The sequence below is a fragment of the Barbus barbus genome, assembly GCF_936440315.1.
Source record: "Barbus barbus genome assembly, chromosome: 30".
Taxonomy (NCBI): Eukaryota; Metazoa; Chordata; class Actinopteri; order Cypriniformes; family Cyprinidae; genus Barbus; species Barbus barbus.
In genome coordinates, this window is record NC_136758.1 from 26,261,918 (window position 1) to 26,286,847 (window position 24,930).

Below are 24,930 nucleotides of genomic sequence, written 5' to 3' on the forward strand. Positions count from 1 at the left end.
AATCAGATGGTTAATGATATCTAGGAAGAGCACTGTGGTTTATTACAGAGGATGCACGTTTAAACTGACAAATGCAGATTCTGAACATACTCAAACCGTCATGAGCAGGTGCTAACGGTTGGAAAACGAAAGGAATTTTTTTACCCCAAAATGGAAAGTTACCCTCACCACATCCAAAATGCTGATGAGTTTGTTTCAGATTTGGAGAAATGTAGCAATGCATCACTTGCTCAGCAATGGATCCTCTGCAGTGAATGGGTGCCGTCAGAATGAGAGTCCAAACAGCTGATAAAAACTCCGCAACACTCCAGTCAATTAATCCATCAGTTAATATCTCTAAGTAAAAAGCTGTGTGTTTGTAAAAAAAATCCAGCAATGGGGTGTTTTAAGTTCAAAAGTCACTTATGTTCAAAATACATAATCCATAAAAACGCTTCCATCGGTGAGAAAGTCCTCTCATGTCAAAATCCACCAACATATTTGTTTAGAACTGTTTTGGACTGTTTTCACATGTAAACTGGGCTTGATCTGTGTATATTACTCTCCTGATTCAGACTTTTTCATTAAAGAAATCAATATTACAGTATGTACAGAGGACTCATATTTTAGCTGAAGCTAAGTTAGACATTAAAAACGCCTTAATGTATTTGTTTCCTACAAACACGCAACTTCTCACTTTGCAATTGTTAGTAGATGTACTGGAGTGGTGTGGATTACTGACGGCACCCATTCACTGCAGAGGATCCATTGGTGAGCAAGTGATGTAATGTAAAATTTCTCCAAATCTGTTCTGATGATGAAACAAAGTCATTTACACATCGGATGGCCTGAGACGGAGTACATTTAAAGCACATTTTAATTTCTGGGTGAACTATTCCTTGAGCCTCCTTTTTTTTCTTTAAAAAAAAAAGAAGAAGAAAAGAAAAGATCAGAACTTGATGAAATGGTGTGGACACTAACACACATGAAACATCCTTTGCAGAGGAACTAGAACAAAACTTCTTTAAAAATAAATAAAAGCAAACGCATAATAGAATGTACAGACATATAAACGTTACACGCTTTCTCTCCAGGCAATGTCCGTACCTAACACCCATCTCACTCCTCCTCCGCTTCTCTCTCTGGATCCTGAAGCTGGTGGATCGTAATATTGGAACTTTTTGGCAGATGGCTGAAAGATAATGCAAAGAAACATCAACGTCTACATACAAAAACAGTGCTGAGTGAGGATACAGTGTCTTAAATGGGCATTTGGGCAAAAACCCTGGGCAAAAATGGACATTTCAAATGTTCTCATTACGGGACAAATACGCTTTTACTTGGTTTACAATTATGCATTTGATTAACTAATGTCTGCAAAAACTAATTAACTAAGCACTAGTTCAGCAAGTCATGAAGAAACCTGCTTAAGGGTTTGTGGTCTACAAACCGTTTGCATTTCCTGCCTGAATAAATGTGATTATGAGGACAGGAGAAGCTGATCAGGAACGAATGCTGTTACTCTGAGTAACTTCTGGCATCTCACAAAAACTTTCAAGAGTTTGGTCATATTTCAGCACAAAATCATAAGTATACATAATTGTATCTTTTGTTTTACTGAATTTATGCAGATTCGCATTTAAAAAAGAAAGGAAATCTACAACATGTGTTCAGATTACAGTAATAAAACTCTTTAATTATCACAATGCAAACGCGGTAATGGTCCTAAAACAGGCATCATACATTAAAGTCTTTTTGTATGATGATATTCCTATTGAAGTTCTCATTTTTAAACACCCATGATTTGTACTTGTCTTAAACTGTCTTTAATGTATCTTAATTCCTTTAAAAAATGTGTCTTTTTTATAAAAATGTCAGAAAACTTTTTATTTATGATGTTTTTCAATTTCAAACAAAAAAAATCTGTTTTGCTTTCGGTGAGAAATATCCCATAGTAAAACGACAACAAAAAAAACTGCCATAATTTCAAATACTTTTCTTTCATACTAAGTATACTTCAAATTCATTTAACATATTTATTGACATATCACGTGAGACTTACTGATTTAAAATGATAAATTCACTTCATTTGAAGTATTTCTTTATTGCACAATGCACATTTCTCAATATTTTGCCTAAAATGTGTTTTAATATCACCATTAATGATTGTATGATCTCTGTATAATATCAATCTTTAAATGCAAGATACTTCAAGTCTACCTGAAGTATACTTGCAATAGTTCCAATCAAATATACTTAAGCGTATCTTTAGTTGGACCTCAGCACTACTTCTGCACAATTAAAGTGGATTAAGTCCAAAATTAGTTGTTCAAATTTAGCATACCTTAAGTATACCGAAAGCAGGGTATATAAATATACATTTTAGTTTTTTTCCCACTAGGGTCAATTAGATGCGTTTCAGTGAGTTTCACCATAAAACATGTAATAACTTATTTTTCTACCTGGTGGACTGAGGGGTGATGAAGATGAACTGTCGCAGATGTTGTCGTTCTGAAAGGGCCACGAGCATGTTCATTGAAATGCTGCGATTATGCATGTCCTTAAAAATACAAAAGAGCTTATTAAACACATGATATACTTTATATGTAAAATACTAATGTTTGACATGTCTCAATAAAGTCAAGAGTACGTACCATGTAGACATCAAACTCGTCCAGGCACCGGAAGGGTGACTCTGTAATCTCCCAGAGAGCCAGAATGAAGCAGACAGTGGAGAAGGAGCGCTCGCCTCCCGAGAGGGAACGCATGTCATTGACGTTGTTTTTTTCCTGACCGGGGGGTTTCACCTGAGCCGAAACAAGTAACATACATCACTAAAGAACCCAGGATGTTGTGTACTCACTTAACACATACATCAGAATCCTGAAAATATATTCACAATTTCCACACACCTGTTTTCAGCATTGATAAAAAAATAAATGTTTCTTCAGCAGCAAATCAGCATATTAGAATGATCATGCGACACTACTAGAGTAATGGTACTGAAACTTCTTAAAATATATTCAACTAAAAAAAAATGCAATTTTAAATTTCACAATAATACTAATTTTAACTGTTTATGATCAAATAAATGCAGCCTTGATTAAATCATTTTCAAAATCTTTAATATATTATATGACCCAAGAGATATTTTCATGGGATTCATCCTATTAGCTGATTCAGTCACACGTTTGAGCAAACGGAAGTCAAAATATAACTTGCTGCCTAACATAACTTACAGAAATGGACAGAGTTTCATTGATGTGATCAAACATCATAGAGCCACAGCAGTTCAGATGCATCATGAAGTTGTTGAAGTACAGCTTGCACCTCACAGAAAGTGACCTGAAAACACAATTCAACAGACACTTAAAGAACAGGAATGGCAATCTTTTAAACAGAAACATAGGCTCCAACTGTGACTTAACCGTGTTATACTAAGTAAGTTACCGTCGCATTGATTTGTATCGGTCCTGACGGTCAATCATGATGTGGTCGAGACGATCAATAAACTTCCTGAGATCCCTCAGCTGGCTGGATTTGCTTTTGTAATTACTGTGAGCTTCTGCATACTCTCTGGAAAAATACATTTTTCAGTGGTTTATTTCAGTACTATGTCAAAAAAATACAGGCTTCACATATATGCTTTTTATTTCTCCAACATGCTACTTTTAATGTATTATATATATTTATATATATATAAAATGAAACTGAGCTAAAACATTTTTCACTGAAAATAATTTAATTAATAAAACATAATATGAAAATATCAAATGCTATGAGCTATCAGTTAAAACTATCTCCTTAAAAATAAAATAAAATATAAAAAAGCTGTACATACCGGATAACTTGTTCCTTGTCGCCATGGCTGCTCTCTTCTGTACTGATGTTTTGTCGCAGGAGTGTGATTTCGGCATCAATACCTCTGGCACTCTGACCTACCTGCTGTCGCACAGGACAGATCTCTTTGGCTTTGGCTTCACATTCCTACAAAGCAGACCATTTACAAACAATGAACAAGTGCAATATTTCGCCATACTGCTCTTTGGATGAAAACAATATGCAGATTTTCTTATGATAAGGAATTTCATATATTACACTATATGATATGAAAAGCATAAAGCAGTGATTACCTGTGCTTCTTCCTCTCTGAGTGACAGATCCTCTTTCATGGCCTGAACAGTATCCTGATGATCCTCCAGTTTCTTCTTCAAGATCTTCAAGGTTTGATCAAGTTTACTGCACACAGCCTCTGCCTTAACTTGCTCCTCCTATTCAAGACAAATCCATCTTTCAATAAACACTATATATGTGTGTGTGTGTGTGTGTGTGTGTGTGTGTGTGTGTGTGTATTTTTTTTTTTTAAAGAAGTCTTTTCTGCTCACCAAGCCTGCGTTTACTGGTTAATTTTTTTTTTTTTTATAAACTATAATTATTATTATCATGTTGAAAACAGCTGAGTTAATTTTTTTTCAGGTTTCTTTGATGAATAGAAAGTTCAGAAGAACAGCATTTATCTGAAACAGAAAACTTTTGTAACATTAAATGTCTTTATCATCACTTTATTTTATTTTTTATTTATACAATTTATACTTATACTTTTATTTATAAATAAACTAATCCTGAAAAAAGACAACTTTTTTAAATATTAATATTAATAATAATAATAATAATAGTTTCTTGAGCAGCAAATCTGCATATTAGAATGATTTCTGAAGGATTATGTGACACTAGGCTTCAGTAATGATGCTGAAAATCCAGCTTTGATCACAGAAATAAATTACATTTGAAAATATATTCTAATAGAAAGCAGTTATTATAAATAGTAAAAATATTTCACAATATTACTGTTTTTGCAGTATTTTGGATCAAATAAATGCAGGCTTTGTGAGCAGAAGAGAATTCTTTAAAAAACATTAAAAATCTTACTGTTCAAATACTTTTGACTGGAAGAGTGTATATATATATATTTCAGAATACAAAAAAATAAATATTTAAATCTCAAATGTAAAATATTTAAACTGAGCGTTGCATTGTATACTGATCGTCCAGCGCTGTCTCTCACCTTCAGTTGATCTGTCTCATCTGAGAGTTGCTCCATTTTATTTTTCACATCTATATATTTCTGATTAATATTCATAAGCACTCTCTCATGTTTCTTTAACTCATCCTGAGCCTCTTTCACATTTTTCCTCTCCGATTCGATCTTCTGCTCATTTTCTTGTGCATCTTCTTCCTGTACATTTCACAAATTGCCTATTATTCCACGTCACAAAACAATAAGCATCAACGTTTGCCTGGTAAAATTCATAGAGATCTCACCAGGGAGCTGATGTCTTCAGCCTGTGCCTCTTCAATGTTCTCAAGCTCGGTTATGGAAGCTTTAACCTTGTTTATACTTTCCTAAAAAAGAACAATTACAGCCAGCATCAACTACTGTATGCAGATATGTTTGGACACGAATATGGACTATATAATGGTGTAGCCCATGCAGTTCAATACCTGATTGTTTTTGCAGGCCACGATGACACTACGCAGCTTCTCCTCCAGTAACTGAATGTCTTCCTTCACAGAGCCCAAGTGAAGCTGGAACCGAGAAAGCTGAGCCTGATTGTTCTCCAGCTCTGACTCCACTAGACTGTAAATCAGTAGAAATAAGCACATATGTTTAAGCATAATTGCCTCTGTTCATGCCATAAAGAATTGGGCTCCACAAGGGTTTGCATGAATTGTCATTATTGTGTCATGAGACAAATTGCTTGATGAAAGAGGTTTATTCAGTATTTGTGAAGATTAGACTTGCCGTATTTCTGCCTCCGGGTCTCCACCAAGATATTGGGCCAGTGCTTCATGTTCAGGTGTGTAATAGCGATTGGTGAAGACCTGATCACCATCTGCAGTGAAGGCCTCACGACAATTCTTTGGGGGTCTCGACCCCTGCATGACCTTCCTTGCACAAGCTTTCTCCTGTTTAAAAACAAAAACAATATAAAATTCATATATTTAAATAATATCTAGCGATTAAATATATAGACTGTGAAATATTATTACAGTATAAATAATAGTTTTCTCTTTTTATATATACTTTAACATAAACTATCATTTATTCCTGTGAATTTTCAGCATCATTACTCCAGTCTTCAAGCATCACATCCTGATCCTTCAGAAATCATTCTCATATGCCGATTTATTATTCATATTGGAAAATGTTGTGCCGTTTAATTTTGTTTGGGAACCTGTGATATTTTTTCAGGATTCTTTGATGAATAAAGAGTTAAAAAAAGAAATCCTTTGTAATAATAGTATAAGTCTTCAATCAATTTAACATATTCTTGCAGAACAAAATAATTAATTACTTAAATTAAAAAAATAAAAACAAATCATGAAATCATGAAAAAGTATCAGAGGTTTAAAAAAAATATTAAGCAGCAAAAACTGCGTCCAACATTGATAATAAATCAGCTTATAAGAATGATTTCTGAAGGATCATGTGACACTGAAGACTGGAGAAATGGCTGAAGAAAATGCAGCTTTGCATCACAGGAATAAATTATAATTTAAAGTATATTAAAATAGAAAAGTCATTTTATTTTTATATGTAATGTGGTAGTGGGAAATTAGCGCTGAAAAGGGGTGGACAGAGTTATTTTTGCGACTCAGTCACATTATTGAATATGCATGTTTACATGAATGATGCAACATGATTTAGTAAGATTTGCGCTCGTCAATTCACTGGTATTCGCTTTTATTGAATTGCACTCTAACGCTAATTTGCCCTGTTTAGTAAATCTGGCCCTAAAAATCTCAAACTTTTGAACATATAAACTATAATTAAAAATAAAATATAAATATTTACACAATTCTTAATGAGTTAAATGCAAATGAGGTCTTTTATTTAGATGTTTGCACCCCACTCGCTGTGTTATACATTATTATAAATGCTTTTACTTGTTACTATTACTTAACAACTTACTTTGATAATCAGAATGCTCTCAATGCCCCTCATGTCAATGAGGCAGTTTGTTATCACCGGGTTCTCGATATTGAGGCAGTCCAGCACAGTTGGAAACTCAGGATGATGGACTCCACTGACAAGAACACATAGAAACATCATGTTTACTGTACCCTCATAAGACCTCTGACTCCATTTCTGGACACAAGTATTTCTTACCGGCCTTGCAGGTTATATACTCTGTCCGTGAATGAACACACGATTATCTGAGGCCTGTTGACTCTGGGGAAGTATGAGGACATCAGTCCTTGCAGGACGTTTTCGTCCCTGTAATTGTCACAGCAAAAGCTTTTAATTAAACCTCGTAAGCAACTCTCCACAGCCACGGCTAAACTGGGATCCTTTAGTCTGATGCATGCACCTGGTGATGATTAAAAAAGATTATGAGTAATTCTTTGTAAGACTGAGTGAATAATCTGAAGATATGGAAGACCTCTGACCTATTGGTCCCACAGGTTTCTTGATGAATTGGCCATGAGTGAAGGCTTTGTTGATGGACTCCAACAATTCTGGCATGTGATCGCCAAAGCGTCTCAGTCTGTTGGATCTGCTGGCCATTAGCTGCTTTTTTCTCTTCAGTTTGGACTCCAGAGAGATCTGGATGTTCTTTTCCTCCATGCTAAAAAATTAATAAAAACTCCAAAACTGTAATTTATCCAAATAAAGATCATGTACAGATGGTTCTATATTTAAAGTGGTCATATCACACATTTTTGCACAAACATCTTTATCACATTTGCAACAGTTTTCATATTGCAAAATATTCTTTACAAAGGAAAAATCATAAAAAATGTGCTGTCAATCGATTAATCGCATCCAAAATAAAAGTTTTTGTTTACATAATATATGAGTGTGTACTGTGTATATTTATTATGCATATATAAATACAAACACATGCATGTATATATTTAGGAAAAATGTTATGTTTATATATTATATATAATATTTTCAAAAATATATACTGTATGTGTGTGTATTTATATATACATAATAAATATATACAGTACACATACATATATTATGTAAATTATGTATTTTTGGATGCGATTAATTGTTTGACAGCACTACAAAAAATAAGTGGATTTTTTCACATTTTAGGTCTATTTCAAGTCGAAGCCATGTTGTGGCAAAGCATGTTTGAATACACCTTGTGTCCCTCCACTTTCCCGTCTTCCTCTTCACTGTCCAGTCAAGTGCCATAAGAAAATAAGTTGCCACTTTACCTCAGTTTATCATATTCCTCTCTTCCTTTAAGCAGAGCTTGTTGTTTGTCCTTAATCTCTTGATTCAGAGTGCTGGACTCTTTCTCAAGCTTTTCCAGCTGCTTTTTGAAGGCAGATATTTTTTTTTGATGCTGTGCTTGCTCAGTCTCATGGCTTCTTCTGTCACTGCTAAAAACGTGACATTGACAGCATCACCAAATTAGTCACTTACTTTCATTACATTTTCAACCAAGTCAAACAAATGGTTTGGAAAAATACTTTTAAAAATGAATTCGAACACACAGCATGATATTAAACAATTTATCGACATGAACAGCCTAAAATTAGAGGTGTTCCCTCAACAAATGGACTCACCCATGACTTATTTTGTGAATTCGCTCCTGAAGAAGGCATTGCTCCTTTTCTAATTGTTTCAATTTATTCTCAGCGCGGAAGTAAACCACCTGAAAAAGTGGCACTCTAAAAATCTATACAAACTCTTTAGAAATCAAGAAGAACCCTCTTTAGAAAATCAGCTAATTTAAAGCAGTAGTTCACCCAGAAATTAAAATCATGTAATAATTTACGGTCTGTTTAAAACCCAGATTGATTTTCTTCCTTCCGTGCAACACAAAATTAGATGGTTCATACCATTCTTTTCCATTCAAAGATAGCAAATGACTGGAGCTGACAAACAATCTGCATAAAATCTGTAAGCTATATTTGAAGTCTTTTGTCATTATTTAGGTTATCAATCCCTGAAAAGTTGCATCGCCCCCTTTTTTATGCAGATTTTTTGTCCTTTGCTGGAGCTTCACAACCTCTGGTCACTTAATGCCTTCACTGCATGGGAAAGAGCAGCACAAACGCTCTTCAAAATGTCCCTTTTTGTATTCCACAGAAGAACGAATTTTGGGTGACATATTCCTTTAATAATAATAAAACACAACACAGGCAAATGTTGCTCACATGTAAATGTTAAATGTTTATCTTAACTGTAAAGAGATGCATGTCTTGATTTAAAATTAATGCAGCAATTATTAGATATTAAAGTACATGTGTGAGCAGGTGTCTTCAAATGGTCTTTATTAAGAGATAACAAACAAATCTCACCTCCTGATTTTTCTGTGCTTTCGTTTTGACTTTAATTTCTTCCTTCATTTTACGGCTCTCCTCTGCCAAATGCTCCTGCTCTTCTCGAAGCATGCAAACCTTCTTCTGAATGTCCTGCAATCTCTTTTCAGCAGCGGTAACTTTGCTCTTAAAAGCAAAGAATATTTAGAGTCAAATGCCAACTAATGTTATATTTGGACAATACACACTTTAATGATGTTTAACTGGTACTGAAAATTATACATGACACTATCGGTGGCGTTGTTCTGTTAAAAACTTCCCTGTTTATACATTATAATAATTATAATTTATAACATTTTTGAAAGATGTCTGCTTGTCCAAATCAGCATATTAGGATGATTTCTGAAGGATCATGTGACACTGAAGACTGGAGTAATGATGCGGAAAATTCAGCTTTGAATAACAGGAATAAATTTAATAAAAACAAAATATTCAAAGAGAAAATAGTTCTTTTAAACTTCCATAATATTACCATTTTTTTCTGTATTTTTGATCAAATAAATGCAGCTTTGCTGAGCAAACAGTTTTAATATACCATAATAAAAACATAGTTCACCCATTAAAAAAGGACAGACAAACAAACAGACCTGACAATGCTGCAGCTTTTCTTCATTTTTGTGATCAGACTCTTCTTTTTCAATTTGTTCTTTCAGTTGTTCAACAAGCCTCTCCTTCTCTCTCACCTACATCCAACCAACAGAGACACTGCTGAACAAAGACTCTCTAACGCAAGCGACTTTTCACACTTCTGCAAGAAGCACTAAAATAACGTACCAAACACCATGCCATTTTCTTTTTCAGGTCCTCTAGAGTCTGTCTCATATTGTCAAGCGATGCCAAGCGTTCATATCTTTCTTTCTTTTGCAAAAACAACTGCCTGAGATCTTTAAGACACTAAAAATACAAAGATATGACCGATGTGTGATGTTAGTGGTGACTGCATGTGTAAAACAGGCATTATGGGTTGTGAAGCATGAGAAACACTAATAAAGATGCTTGACTATTCACAAATCACCTCCTCTTGTCTTTCCACCTGTTCGCGCGTCAAGGCTTTAGTCTGCTTGATGTGAATGTAGTCTCTCTTCATTTGCTCCAGAAGAGTTGCTTTCATGAAAAACTTTATATGAAAAAAAAAAGATATGAAAAGTGTGAAAACTGCTTCAGTTATTGATGGCATATATAAAAAAAATAAATCACCTTGTACTTGTCCGCTTCACTTTTCGAATGCAGGAACTGTTTGCTCATTTCTTGATTGAGTATTGAAACGGGATTGTCAACCTGTAATATGAAATTAATCCAGAATCAGAAATAAATCGATTACAGGTTTGTGTGGTTTACTTTATGCAACATCAATAATAAAACAACTAGATTTTTAACTTAGATTTTAAAATAATTACTTATCAATAACTAAAAGTTAAGTCATATGAGCTGATATCTTTACTTCCACCAAAAGTACCTGGATGCCGAAATGGTCCAATATAGCAGTTAACTCTTCCTTCTTTGTGGAAATGACATGACCTAAAAATAGAGCATCTAAATATATATGAGAAAGTCCCGTTTCTGATATTACCTGTGATCTGAGAAGAAGTCATGATATTACCAGTTTTATTCTTGATTTTACAAGTCCTGCAACCGTCGCTTGTGATCCGCTGCTCAATGCAGATGCTATCTCCATAAATGTCACCTTTATAGGGGTCGTTTCCTCTGTTTTTTAAATGCACTTTAATGTCTGCAAAACTATAAACAAAAGGATCAAGAGAGCTAACAAACAGAAATCTTATCTTATGAAGAGATACTATTGCATTTTGTATTCTAAAATATACTAACCTCTCTCCATATTTCACAAAGCCCTTCAAAGATGTTCCTCTGTTGGTTATGGTTGCTTTTCCACCAAGACCCACTATAAGAGCTGTCAGAATGGCACTTTTCCCAGCTTAGAAAAAAAAATGCATACAGTACACTGAGAAAAGACTGTTTTTGAGTAATGACCCATATTGTTAATACTTTCATGTTTTTATATAGCTGCAGGGCCCACTTCTAAAAAACATCTTACAGTGATTTAAATGTAGTTATATTAACATAATCAAACTTAAAATGCCACAAGATAAAGAAATACACCATTAAACTGACATCATATTTTTTGTTGATTTAATAAATAGTTTTATTTTTATTAAACTGAAGTACCAGAGGTGTGTATTAGCTTAGATAGGAGGGGTTTTGAAGTCAAAAATGTTGAGAAACATTTATTTATACACTGTCAGTCAGAGGTTTGAACACACTGACCCATTATTTACTGTAAGTATTTTGATTTTGAAGTATTTTAGAGTACATAACTTTTTCATCAGTATCCACGCAAACAACAGCCATTTTTGTGTTGGGGTCAATTTGACGCAAACTCAGTTTTCAAACTGCTTGAACTACTGGTTAAACTATTTATTTATTCATGAAATTTTGTGAATATTTTTTATTTGAAGTCATTAATGTGCATGTGAAAGTCCCACACATATATGTGTTTAGGAATGGCTGTATAAATTCCCAAACTGACCCTCACTTTTTCCATGCAATTTGCATGACTAAAGAGTCAGGCAAAAAAAAAAACAATATATCTGCAAGCAGCGATTACTGGGGTTCAAGCACTTAAGGCATTTAAGCACATAAGGAAAAAGATTTTGTGTTAACATGGCTGTAACCACCTAAATCAATGATTAAAAATAGAATTTTGGGCAAATGCAGGTAATTTACCAAAGAAATATGATCGTTTTGAACATTTATGACTGTTGTAGCGCTACCTGTGGTCTGATCTCCATAAAACTTTGAATACTTGTTAAGAATCATAAGTTAAATGTTTTCACCAAGTTTTGAGTTTTCGTTTAGGTTTTATAGGCTTTTGGGTATATTTGGCCACTCCCCTTTAATAAATGACCCTGTTATAGCTAACCAAAGGACAAAATTTTATTTTTTTTTGATAATTATTGATCTAGAAAGTCCAGAGAATCTTACTGCACTGGTTTGATCGAGACTGAGCAAAAAACCTAGGACTAGTTTGCAAAACTAAGTTTTTAACATATTTGTGAATATTTAATGAACGATTTGATGCACAGCATTACTCCCAGAGGCAAAGTTGCTTAGAATGAGAAGATCTATCATATGATATGAAGATCATGTGTTTGTGTGAATATATGAACATGTTCTACAATTTGAGGTCTTTTTATACAGAAATATTGTGTTTTTGAGGCCTTTTTAACTGTTATAGCGCCACCTATGGTCCGATCTCCATGAAACTTTGTATGCTTGTTAAGAGTCGTCTGACACGTGTTTTCACCAAGATTAGTAAAGTTTTGAATTTTCATTTAGGTTTTACAGGCTTTTGGGTATATTTGGCCACTCCCCTTTGCTAAATGACCCTGTTATAGCTAACCAAAGGACAAAACTCAAAATTTTTTGATAATTATTGACCTAGAGTGTCCAGAGAAAAAGAAAAATGTATATTAAAATAATAAAAACTAAGAGGAAGTACAAATAGCAATAAATACTAGCACATTTAAACTAAGTACAACTAATGTTAAATACTATTTACACATTTGCACCTCAGTGTACAAATAGCTGCTACAAGTAGTCGTGACAAAAATGTTTACATAACACAATAGAAATAACACAATAAAAACAGACAAGAATTATGTTTTAGTATCTGTGAGAGATGGGTTGTTTTTTGTGTTACGCTCAACGGATGAACATTCAGAGACTGAAAAGCTAGGGGCATGGTTCCAACTGGTGCAAAACAACATCACAATCTCCTGGGAGAGAGAGGTTACATTGACCTTCAAGATAAGGTTGGAAACTGTTGTCGTTTGATCATCCAGGTGCAGAATTCTGGCACAATACACACTTATTGCGAAACCTCAGAAATTTGGCTGAGTAATGGTTCCTCTTTTTGTAATTGAAACACAGGGCACCCAACTGGGAGAGGGATCGAGTCTGGCCAACTTGCTTTCTCTCTCACTTGGAGGGTTGTTCTTAACCCGCACCTAATTTTGAAGTATAAAACATGGGCTTTCTTTCAGAAACAGTGGAAGCTCAGCCGTGGGATAAGCGCGCATTGCCCGGCATTTCTCGGACAGGTGTTGGTCTTCCACTGTGACTGAAACGACTGTGACTTATAATATTTTGCTTGGGGTTTTAGGTTTAGTGTATGCTCAAGAATATTACTGCAGTGGTTTGGTTCCAATCGGGCGAAAAGCCTAGGAGTAGCTCTCAAAATTAGGTTTTCAACATATTTGTGAATAATTAACAAACAATTTGATTGACAGCAATGGTTCTCGAGGCAAAGTTGTGCATTATGAGGAGATCTATCAAATGATATGCATATTGTGTGGATATGTGAAACACCACGTGATTACAGAGCCAAAAAATATAGTTAGGGCCAACTAGTGGCCGATTTTTTTCAAATTACAGACTTACAGACCATGAGTCGAACATGTCCACCGAGTTTTGTTCCGATAGAACTCAGTTAACCTTGTCAAATAGATGCTTAAACTTCATAGGCCGATGGCGGCCATGTTTTTTGAGATACGCGAATGTCCTTATTGACACTTGTGCCACTTGGACCAAGATGCAGCATACCAATTTTCAAGCTGATCGGATAAACGGTTGCCTAGTTATAGCTGTTGTATACCAAGTGGTAGAGTTGCACAATTTTTTTTATTTGACCAAATATTGAGCTCATATACGTGTACCGAGTGTAGCCATTTTAGTAAAATTGGCCCAGCCTCTTTCGAACATTTTCGTGGCCCTTTGCGAGCGTGAGTTGAAAGTTCAGCTTTTTTGTTGATAATTATTGATCTTCATCCAGAGAATATTTCTGCACTGGTTTGGTTCCGACTAGGGCGAAAAACCTAGGACTAGTTCCCAAAAGTAGGTTTTGTAAAAAATACGAAATACCCGAAAATTTCACCAGGTTCACGATCGAATCTAAGCCATGCGTTTTGTCCGGCATGAGCCAAGGATTCCAAAGACACTTGAGGATGGTGACGAATGGTTTAGGAGTTACAAGCGATTTCGTACTTTCGATCGCTGTAGCACCCCCATCAGGCCGATTGGGGCGAGCCTCGGTCACCTTGTAGGCGGTGTGAGTACTACCATCCCTCCAAGTTTCAAGTCTCTATGACTTACAGTTTGGTCTGCACGATCAGTTTTACGTGGAAGTCGCTCATCCGTGACCTTTCTAACAATTACAATAGGGTTTCAGCGCTACGCGCTTGAACCCCTAACAAGTCAGTCTTTATTGTAACTTGTCAAACACTAAAATATATATACATGAGAAATTAAATAAATTGAGAAACAGGAGTTCAAATTTACTTGAAATTGTGACTCATCTTATGAATCAAGCAAGAAAAAATCACTCTCTCTTTATCTAGGTGAGTTTCACAGTCAACAAATATGTTAAAGGTTGTTTGGTAGTTAGTTTTTGGACCTCAATTGCTAGACTGAAAAGCAGTGTGAAAAACTCATTTTATCATTTATCTTTTAAAAAAAAAGAAAAATATATATTAAAATAATAAAAACTAAGAGGAAGTACAAATAGCAATAAATACTAGCACATTTAAACTAAGTACAACTAATGTTAAATATTATTTACACATTTGCACCTCAGTGCACAAATAGCTGCTACAAGTAGTCGTGACAAAATTTTTTACATAACACAATAGAAATAACACAATAAAAACAGACAAGAATTATGTTTTAGTATCTGTAAGAGATGGGTTGTTTTTTGTGTTACGCTCAACGGATGAACATTCAGAGACTGAAAAGCTAGGGGCATGGTTCCAACTGGTGCAAAACAACATCACAATCTCCTGGGAGAGAGGTTACATTGACCTTCAAGATAAGGTTGGAAACTGTTGTGGTTTGATCATCCAGGTGCAGAATTCTGGCACAATACACACTTATTGCGAAACCTCAGACATTTTCCTGAGTAATAGGGTTTCTGAGTAAAGAAACCCCATGTTTTATACTTCAAAATTAGGTTTCTTTCAGAAACAGTGGAAGCTCAGCCGTGGGATAAGCGCGCATCCCCGTCTTCCACTGTGACTGAAACGACTGTGACTTATAATATTTTGCTTGGGGTTTTAGGTTTAGTGTATGCTCAAGTTAGTGTATTATTCATTCACGAATATTATCTTTTATCCAGTTACTCATGATCATTCATATATTATGCACTGGCTTATGATTATCCTTCTTTAATGTGTTTATTTTTGATTATCACTATTCTTTTATGCATTTACCTATGATCATTATCAGTATTACTGATATCAGCTGTGTGTATCAACAATAAACAGTTGTAATTGCTTGATTAGTATGGTGTACGGACCTTTTTATTGACACCTTCTCTCGCCGAATTAGCACCTCACTGGTCTCACATTAGTTTTGAAAACAGAAACAATACTAAAACAGTATCTGACAAGCTACAACAGAGGTTTTCTATTTTTATATGAATGTTTAGTGTTTTTTATAGTGTTGATTTTTGGCCAATTGCAGTGAAACCAAAGTGGGTCAGTTTTTCTATTTGATCCCAAGACAGTTTTTGAACAGTTGAACACAAATTTTGTAAAAAATCTCATATATAGGCGCAATTTATTTTAAATGCTTTCAAGTGTTTCCAAAATTGTGTTTGACTGGTAGTGCAAATCATGAATGTTTTATTAATTCAGTTCAATTAAAAAAAAATTGCTAGTTCTTACTTCCATTGTTCCCAACAATGAAGTTTACATTTGGTCCAAATTTGAAAGGTCCAAGCAAATGGTGGCTCATAAAGTTCCTCAGAGTGATACTTTCTATCACGCCGATATCTCCCACGCTCTGGAACAGCACAAGATGTTATTTAAACCAGAACTGTCACTTTAACATTTAGTGATGTTATGTATTCAGGAAATCACTAAACTGACCGAAGCAGAGAGTGACTGATCTTGCTGGACTTCATCCTCCTCCTCATCCTGAACATGTGTTTTGCCATCTGTCCTAGGAGTCTTAGATGGTTTTACAACATTATGGACACAAGACTTCCTCTTATTCATGGCAGAAAGATGCCCAGCCTAGAAGAAAGGAGCACAGAAACACATCAGCATGCATCATTTCTAAAGTGCTGTCACATTCTAACTTCTGCACAGTTCAATGAAACATGATATTTTAAGCAAGAAAGTTCATATTTGATGTCAGAAGCTACTTTACAATGTCACTGCATTAATACGCACAGATGCTGCATCACAAAGAGGAACCATAGATGCGCTTGCAAACATCGCACAAGCTACACTGACATAACTCATCTGCCATAGATGAACAGGTGTACAGTACAGCCAATTAAAAAGCACATTAGAATCGCATACGGACACAGTTTAACAGCGAATAAGCTGTATTATTTTCATCATGCATATGATTGTACTTACCCACTCCTCTGCATCTGGAAAGTGAATGTATCTTATTGAGGACTTCCTGGTTAACAGAAGCCGCGCAGCTACAACAAACTCCACCCTCCTCATATGACTGTAAAATTTAAAACCACCAGTGCTTATTTATTATGCTGCATAAATATGTCCATAAACGTACTTTGTAGAATATTCCGATCGCAAATGACCACATTAACCGTTTTATTTGTGCTAAAATGTCATTACTTTACAGTCACAAGTGGATTTCCACAAACAGTGTAAATAGTTTTTCTATGATGATTATTAATTTTTATTTTTTTTAACTGTCCATGACAGTTGTGGCTAATGAGACGGTACCACAGTTTTACAGTAGTAACTTGTTGAGGAAAAGACAGTTACAAAATGATAACTTTTGTATAGGTTTATTTTAATTAGTTAATTAAACAAAACAAAAATTAACGTTTTTAAACTAGATTATACGTATTAAAAGACAACTTGCACCAAAGAGCGAGAAGTAAATTACATTTTTAATTTATGTGTCAACTGTTCTTTTAATAATCAGTTATTCTCTCTTTTTCTCTCTAGATTCTCCCTATTTCTGCTCTTTAACCTTTTTGAGTGGCCAGATTCTCAGCCAAGATGTGTTTAATTCCCGGTTTGCCAAAAGTTGGATCCAGTACGACTGTTCAGATCACAAGAGTCAATTTAAACCAACAAACTGATCTTGGGACAGTGCAGCTACTGGTCATTTCTATGAGCTCTTAGTGGATAAACCTCTGAAAGTGACCGTGCAGTGCATTGACAGTGCAACTGATCCTAACAGCCCTCCATATTATGTTAAAGTTGAGTCACCACAGTGTCTTGTAAATGAGCTCATGACAAAATTTTGGAGCTGTTGTGCACAAAATGATCAGAACTCTTCTGAGGTGATTGAATGCTGTGAAAAATCCATTGCATCAACATCTGATCAAATAGTTTCAGAGGATAAAGCAATTGTGGGCCATGTAGTCTCTATAGAGGATATGCACACAATTGAATCTCATGGTGCAGAACAACATGGAGCTAATCAGATTGAACCATTAGAAGTAAAAGGTGGCTTGCATGGTGTACCTGAAAACAAGGTGGATGATCAGCTTGATGGAGCAGATATGATTGCTGCTGTAACAAATTCTGATGTCACTGCTGATGATCCTATAGGGATTAACTCAGATTTAGAAATCCATGAAGTCTGTCATGAATCTGATGATGGCGTTCCTGTTGTATCAGCTGAGCAAATGCTGTTGGACATAGAGGAAAGTAGAAAAGATGGAGGATCTGAAAAAGGTTTGTATGTGTTTCTGTACCTGATGGGATAGAATTATTTATTTTTAAGACTTGATAATTAGTCACAGGTGTGTTTGGCTGACTTTACAATGCTTATTTATTTGTCAGAGGACAACCCGACAACGGCAAGCAGAAGACTGGGGAGCTGGTTTAGAAAATCCAATCTTACTCATGGTACTATTTGCTTTTTTCTTTGGGATGTGGGTTTTTAATGTAATCTTTTTTTCTTTTTTTTTTATTAATAACTGTTTTCTTTGTTATTTTGTAGGTTTGCACTGAAGATTCATGTGACTCTGTTAAGTGCATCTTCAAATGAACAGAATTTGAAACTTTGTTTTTCATGGGACACATGAATGTAAACTGACAAATATTTGTTTCAACCTTTGAAAGATTGGAGATTTTATTTGCCGTGTTGCTTGTCATGTTTCTTGTCATTTTAAAAGCATTGTTGGTTTTGTTGATACCCCAGTTTAGCTTAAGGTAGTATTTATAATCATTCTTTTCTGATTTTATTTTTTTTATATATAAATACTGTTTATACACAAGTAATTGTAAATTGAAATGATGATTGTTCAGAAAGTACAAGCATTTCAGACCACAGTCCTGCTCTTCCTTCACTCCGAGGTCTGTAGTGGAGTTTTTTCTCTTTATTGTGCAATAGTGTGTAGTAATTTTTCTTTATCTTGATGCACCTGAATATAGGTTTGTGTTTCAGAATTTCTATAATAGACGTCCCTATTGTTCCTGGTAGAGGCTATGCTTACAAGGTTCTTTCTCAAGGGGGCGCACAGCGGCTCAAAATCCTTCGACGAGCAGCATTCAGATCTAATGGCCGTTTAATTTTTTTAATATGAACTAAAACATTTGTGCATTACAATGCATAAAAATATATAAATTCAGTGAAATTGTACGTGATGCAAATGCAAATCCCAAACAATCTAAAGTTTATTAGCAGTCTCAAGAGGCTGTGATTGGTCCAAATTGATCTTCGCTGAGAAAAGTAACAGGTATCACGTGACAACTCTGTCCGTATGCTGCTACAATTATTCTGTACAGTAATGTAGCGCGAAATCAAAATAGACATTGCATTGAAAATATATAGTGAATATTTGTTTATTATAATATTTTTTATTTAAAACTTTTTTTTCTATGGGTAAAGCCTGCTGTCGAGTTGCTGTGGTAACAAGTCAAGCCAGAAAAGCAACACCAAAGGGTTTCAGACAGTTCTAATGTTACTGATTAAAAAAGATGACTGAGTTGCATCAGGCAGCAGCTGCTGGAGATTATGATCTAGTGGAAGAAATTGTGAAGAAAAATTCGTGTGACCCTAATCAGAAAGACTTAGACTGGAACAAGAAGACCCCGCTGCACTGGGCAGCATCAAAAGGCAGGTTATAGCTTATTTTCGGGTGCAAAAAGTGCTGTTTTATTCAAAATGTATAAAAAGCAATCATTATTATAATTTAATAGTCTTTTACAAATGACAATTCAACAGACTAGTAGTATGAAAGTCTTGTAATGTCATGAATATGGTGAAAAAAATGTGACCTTGACATTAACCCAGTTGTCCCAGGTGTAAAAAAGTGCATTTGCATAATGTACTTAAAGTGCTCTATTTTCATGCACTAATTTTGTAATATAGCCTACTAAAATATTCTTTAGTACTTCTTAATCTTAAGAACATCTAAGTGTGCTAAAATGTTAATATGAACTAAAAATGTGCTTTTATCATACTATCTCACATTTTAGTTCATATTAACGGTGTCTCAAAATAGCACGTTTTAGTACACTTAGATGTTCTTAAGATTACCTTAAGCAGTACTAGAGACTAACTTTTAGTAGCCAATATTAAGTACAAAATTAATGCATAAAAATAGAGCACTTTAAGTATGTGTGATGCTAATGCCATTTAACATCTGATCTTTTTTAAGGCCAAACAGAGATGGTTCGAATATTAATTGAAAATGGAGCCAGGGCTTGTTTGAGGACGGATAATGGATGGACACCCGCACATTTTGCAGCGGAGTCTGGAAAACTAGCAGTACTTCGACTCCTTCATTCCCTACATGCACCTGTCGACAAGGAGGATTCCTCTGGCGATAAACCTGCCAGGATTGCTGAAATCTACGGACATGAAGATTGTGTTAATTTTCTTAAAAAGTAAGAAGAATCTGTTGTTTTGTTTTCTGAATCACATTTGTGAAATTATCAGTTCTTACTGATTGTGGCATTTTCTGATGCTGTTTATATGATGGCAATGTGATCCAAGATGTTCAATAAAGGGGTGTTCTCTGTACTTTCAGGGCAGAGGATGAGAGCAGAAGCTACCGGCAAATGGCAAAGTTAAATGGGCTGCCCTTAGACGATACTGATGAAGAATGGGAACAGGAGAGAAAAGAAGCCAAAAAACATCAAGTCATTAAAAAGTAGGTTTTATTAGACCATGAGAGCAAAATACAAACTAATGGATGCTTATAGGCATCATATGCTATTTTTGTTGCACATCTAAATGAAATTAAAATATAGTAAAGATAGTAAAATATAAAAGAAAACTTGCTGGACAGTAAAATTACAAGCCAAAATTAATATTCATGTATTACCGTCACCAGTTACTATTAATACCAAGTAGGCTATATATAGACATACAACCTTAAATATATTTACATTAATATACATAAAACTGAATAAACCATTTTCAAAAATAAAAATTCATACTCATCTACGACTTTCACAAGTTCTGAGTATTACCAGGCAGGCTATATATAGATATACAAGCATACTTACATTAATGTATGTAAAACTGAATAAACCATGTTCAAAAATAATGACTAAATCATATGCCCAAATTCATATTCATCTATAACTAGTTTTGAGTAACACCGAGTAGTCTACACACATACAAGCATAATTATACTTAATAAACCATTCATATTCATGAAAAAAACTGACTAAACCATTTTCAGAAAGAAAAATGAACTCAGTCACTCTGGTAGAAATCTAAAAACATACGTAATATGACTAACATGACTGCATCTAAATATATGTATATCCTCTGAGCTGGAATATCACAAATAACTGTACAGTATTCTAGAAAACAAAGTTTTATAGCTGTTGAATGTGACAGAATTTAATCCATGAAGATGTTCCAGTTTCCCTCGAGTTTCATGTCTTCTCTTTCAGTACTTTTAGAAGGCACCGACTAAATAATTCATATGCAGATTTGGAATAAAAACAACATTAGAACAAAATACGTAGACACTAAATCAAATATTGTCAAGAGCACAAATGTTACCTGCCTTTAATCTGTCCGATCTTTATTTGGTCATAGCTGAAGATGTCTCTTTGGTTGAGCTTTGACTTTTAGAATGCACTGATTTCTAAGGTAAGAACATGTGGGAATGCGAGCTGTGTTATTTCATATATTTCATGTGTTCGTAATGCATTTGGAGGTTGTAAAAGCATGTATTTCTCTCGTACATACTAACCTTGGATTGGAAACGCTTCAGAAGTGCATCACGAACCTTTGAGGAAAATGAAATACAATTAGACTAAAACCTTGCAAATGTGATCAGTGATCATCAACTGATGCAAATAAATGTTATATTTTCAGTCTAAATTCCTTAAACAGTTATGATCAATCATACGGAGGGCACGTGTAGTGGGCATAGTTACCTTTTTCTCTCCTAAGCAGGTTGTCAGCAGTATCAAAAAGCCCTGCAATGACATACAACAAAATATTTTAATGCACAAATGAGTACATAAACAGATAAAGTGTTTGATGCTTGACCCTCACCTGCAGTGAATTGAACAATGTAAATGCGTAGTTCACAATTTGGGCGTAAGGTTTTTGTGTAAGATCAAGGTACAGCACCAAAATCCCGAGGACCCAAGTTATTCCGAGCACAGGGCTTAAGAAAACTATTGTCTTTATCATACCCCTGGCAACGTCCTTTTGGTCCCGCGCCTTTGAATCCGACACAGTAGGAGATAATATCCTCATGATCACCACAACCAGTGTGAAAAGGTTTACTATCACAATAGTTAGGGCAGGAATTACAAAGGAAAAGAGGGAGCCCTTCAACACACCCTGATATATGAGCCAGCAAGTCTCTGTGGAATAGTATTCATCAGGTTTACCGTTCTCGAAAGTAATGTAGGTTGTTGCCACACATATTAAAGGGCATACGTAACCAACAGTGATAGACAATACCAAAAAAACCTTTTTCCTCAGCTGGTCAAAGACAAAAATCATTTGGTGAAGAAGCACGACACTTAAACACAGCATCCAGAAGAAGACGGCGAGGAAAAAGAAGTGTTTGGTTACTGTAAGGATGGAGCACCAGTTTTGGGGGATTTTCTTCGGATCAGACGATGCTAAAAATCCACAGTGTGCAAGCAGCAAGCATAAAGAGATGTTGACTAAGGCCACGTGCCGAAAATTGGAGATGCCTGACTTTACAACTGTATCCCATACCAAAAACTCAATGATTAAACACAGAACAAGTGAGACGATGGATATTCCTAAGCCAGCGTAGGTCAGTTCCTCCATATACGGAAGGGTCTCTGGATTTTTGGACATCATTATGGTGAACGCAGAGTTGTGTTCACATGTGCACAAGTCTGGTCTTTCTGCACCACCCCATTTACACCCCTCTGAAGACCAAGTATTGTTCATTTCATTCAAGAAAACACAATACAGTTCATGATTTCGAAGTCTTTTTTTAGAATAATCGAACGTCATCTGAACGGAGATGTGATTAGTCTTGCTGATATTATTTACAGTCTTGACTGACAAGATGGTGGTCTTTGATTGTATTCCGTCATAGTATGGTAAAATGTTATTAAGTTGCCGGAATCCAGTGACAACAACCCTATCGTCTGAGGTGACGTTGGCATCGAAGGTACTGCACTTTGCATCTCTGGTATTACAGACTGCCAGTTCAACATTTTTAGAAGTTTTAGGAGCATCCAAGGTCAGATTTGAGTTGCTTATAATTCCCTCAATAGTCTTTATATATGTTACAGATAAAAAATCGCTTTCATTTAGAGGATTTTTCCAGGCATTTGTGTCATTCAAAGCATTGCTTATAGAGCTGACAAAGTCCTGTAATGTAAAAACAAGAAGAAAGTGAAAAGCAATTCAACTTTGAGCAAACACAGGAATATGATGTTTCCAGTAAAGATTTTTGTTTTAATATAATTTGCTTAAAACAGAAATATTAAAAATTTTAGTTTCTTTGGCCTTTGCGTTCCTTGTGTATTGTTGTTTTAAGTTTCACTTAATATTGTGAATGTATTTTATTTGTGAATAGCTTTGGCTTAATTCTCAAATAGGAAGTTCAATTCGTTTCTTGTTCACACCAGACCTGAATTTCATTTAAACAAATTACAGGTGCAAATTGCACAATAACTAAATGTACATGGCTTGCTGACCAAAACTATTAAGTTGATTGCCATACTCTATACGACTTCTAAAAAGGCAGTTGTGACAATTGCACTTCCAGTTCAGCGAATGTTCAGAGGACTGTTTCAAAAAATGAGCCAAAGCCATTGAGGAAAAACTATAGAATACTTAAGAAACTCTAAAACATTTCACATGCGTTGTGTTAGTTCATAAAACTATTGCAGTAGATCTCAAAAATAGCCCTTTTCCCAACCAAAAACTACTGAAGATTTAAAGAAGAGTTAAATGTTAGCAAATAATGCCACAAAGAAACTTAAGAGAAAACATACATACAGACATGACAGTATCATTCCATTGATTTGACTGCTGTATAGATACATTGTTCATGGTTCCGAAAATAACTATAGATTCATTTATATTTGCAAATGAGTTGAATGTCTCCATAGTGGTCGATTGCTTTATTCGGTTGAAAAGTCCACCTGCATCATCCTTAATAAGGCCAATGCCTTTATTTAATATCTGTTATTATGAAAGTAAAAAAACAACAACAACAAGGATTTAGTCCTATGAGTAAATCTGTCCAGCAATGACGAATGAAGTAAATGAATACCAAAGAATGATACCTCTATATCCTTTTTAATGCCATGCAGGTCCTCATTCACACAAGTAGAGATTTCCTTTTGCCACTCTTGGTTTTTGCACTCTCTCTTTTTCCAACCAACAGCAGAGTTCCCACAGTATAGAAAAGCCTCATAACCGCTTTTTGTGATGGGCCAGACACCATCTTTTTCACAGATTTTTGAATCGGCTGTATTAAGGAATGAAATACCACAGATTTGTTTTTCCTCATCATTTTTGTTTTTATGATTAAAAGCAGTTACTAGTCTTTAGTAAGTATAATATGCATCTGTTTGGAAGAAACAAAGTAATTCAGCTATTCATCCATATACAATAACTCCAAAATATACTCAAAAATTTAATTTGTCTCCCTGTTTACTCACTCATGCCATTCCAAACCTGTATGACAAAAAGCACCACAAAAGCCAATCCAAATCATCATCATTATTCATTGTTCATCTTCAACTGCAGCTCTCAAAAGTAATTTTTGTAGTCAGTGTTGTTGCATTCCAATTAAGAGCTTCAACGGAGGGGAAGAATGCCAGTGAATAATGACGTTGTGATGTTGTATGGATTCGTAAAGGTGTAGCGTGGTTCATTCGAGCCACATTGTTGTGAGTGTTGGAGCTTGAAAAACCCATTTTATGGAAAAAGATTGCTCAGGATATCCTTTACAATTCTCCAAAGACAAAAAGTTAAACAACACCAAAACTTACGAAGAATGATGGGAATCTCCACAGTTTTGGTTGTAAAATTGTTGAAATTGGCTCTGTTGTTTGTGAATGTACATGCAACATAGATTGTCTCATTATTTTTCTCTGAACAGTATATGGTCATCTC

At 35.0% G+C, this 24,930-nt stretch overlaps 3 protein-coding genes across 4 annotated transcripts; 1 reads left to right on the forward strand and 2 right to left on the reverse strand.

The window, feature by feature from the left end:
* Positions 1-20: 20 nt before the first annotated feature.
* LOC306850284 (structural maintenance of chromosomes protein 6-like) lies at positions 21-16,855 on the reverse strand. Of its 2 annotated transcripts, none has more exons than XM_079385836.1 (27): positions 16,767-16,855; positions 16,269-16,415; positions 16,065-16,182; positions 11,155-11,260; positions 10,928-11,064; positions 10,784-10,845; positions 10,525-10,605; positions 10,343-10,444; positions 10,102-10,221; positions 9,915-10,010; positions 9,307-9,453; positions 8,569-8,657; positions 8,215-8,379; positions 7,432-7,610; positions 7,151-7,352; positions 6,953-7,067; positions 5,783-5,946; positions 5,482-5,617; positions 5,302-5,382; positions 5,045-5,215; positions 4,113-4,250; positions 3,821-3,966; positions 3,430-3,555; positions 3,219-3,324; positions 2,634-2,786; positions 2,442-2,539; positions 21-1,171 (listed from the first exon to the last, which is right to left on the reverse strand). In XM_079385836.1, the coding sequence occupies exons 2-27, from the start codon at positions 16,395-16,397 to the stop codon at positions 1,099-1,101; spliced, it is 3,240 nt and encodes a 1,079-aa protein (XP_079241962.1). In that variant the 5' UTR covers positions 16,398-16,415; positions 16,767-16,855; the 3' UTR covers positions 21-1,098. The 2 variants fall into 2 exon arrangements, with proteins under 2 accessions (XP_079241962.1, XP_079241961.1); XM_079385835.1 differs by having other exon boundaries at positions 8,215-8,382.
* A 2,461-nt stretch (positions 16,856-19,316) lies between these two features.
* On the forward strand, positions 19,317-20,498 carry LOC306850463 (ankyrin repeat domain-containing protein 66-like; the record flags this gene model as incomplete). Its single annotated transcript, XM_079386115.1, has 3 exons — positions 19,317-19,455; positions 20,000-20,228; positions 20,372-20,498. 3 exons carry the CDS (start codon positions 19,317-19,319, stop codon positions 20,496-20,498), a joined length of 495 nt encoding a protein of 164 aa, XP_079242241.1.
* LOC306850319 (adhesion G protein-coupled receptor F5-like) lies at positions 20,486-24,930 on the reverse strand. The gene is made up of 8 exons (XM_079385890.1): positions 24,807-24,930; positions 24,096-24,280; positions 23,806-23,991; positions 21,862-23,172; positions 21,741-21,782; positions 21,554-21,589; positions 21,365-21,445; positions 20,486-21,267 (listed from the first exon to the last, which is right to left on the reverse strand). The coding sequence occupies exons 1-7, from the start codon at positions 24,925-24,927 to the stop codon at positions 21,383-21,385; spliced, it is 1,944 nt and encodes a 647-aa protein (XP_079242016.1). The 5' UTR covers positions 24,928-24,930; the 3' UTR covers positions 20,486-21,267; positions 21,365-21,382.

Excerpts from the sequence above, each read along its gene's own strand:
- LOC306850284 (XM_079385835.1), bottom strand. The coding sequence starts at position 16,397 with ATGAATAAGAGGAAGTCTTGTGTCCATAATGTTGTAAAACCATCTAAG. Across the intron at positions 11,065-11,154 it reads TTTGTGAAATATGGAGAGAG|TTTTGCAGACATTAAAGTGC; the intron begins GTTAGTATATTT and ends TTTTGTTTATAG. Across the intron at positions 7,611-8,214 it reads GAGGAATATGATAAACTGAG|CATGGAGGAAAAGAACATCC; the intron begins GTAAAGTGGCAA and ends TTAATTTTTTAG.
- LOC306850319 (XM_079385890.1), bottom strand. The coding sequence starts at position 24,927 with ATGACCATATACTGTTCAGAGAAAAATAATGAGACAATCTATGTTGCA. Across the intron at positions 23,173-23,805 it reads GGAATGATACTGTCATGTCT|GACTTTGTCAGCTCTATAAG; the intron begins GTATGTATGTTT and ends TTTACATTACAG. Across the intron at positions 21,446-21,553 it reads TGAAGCGTTTCCAATCCAAG|AAATCAGTGCATTCTAAAAG; the intron begins GTTAGTATGTAC and ends TTCTTACCTTAG.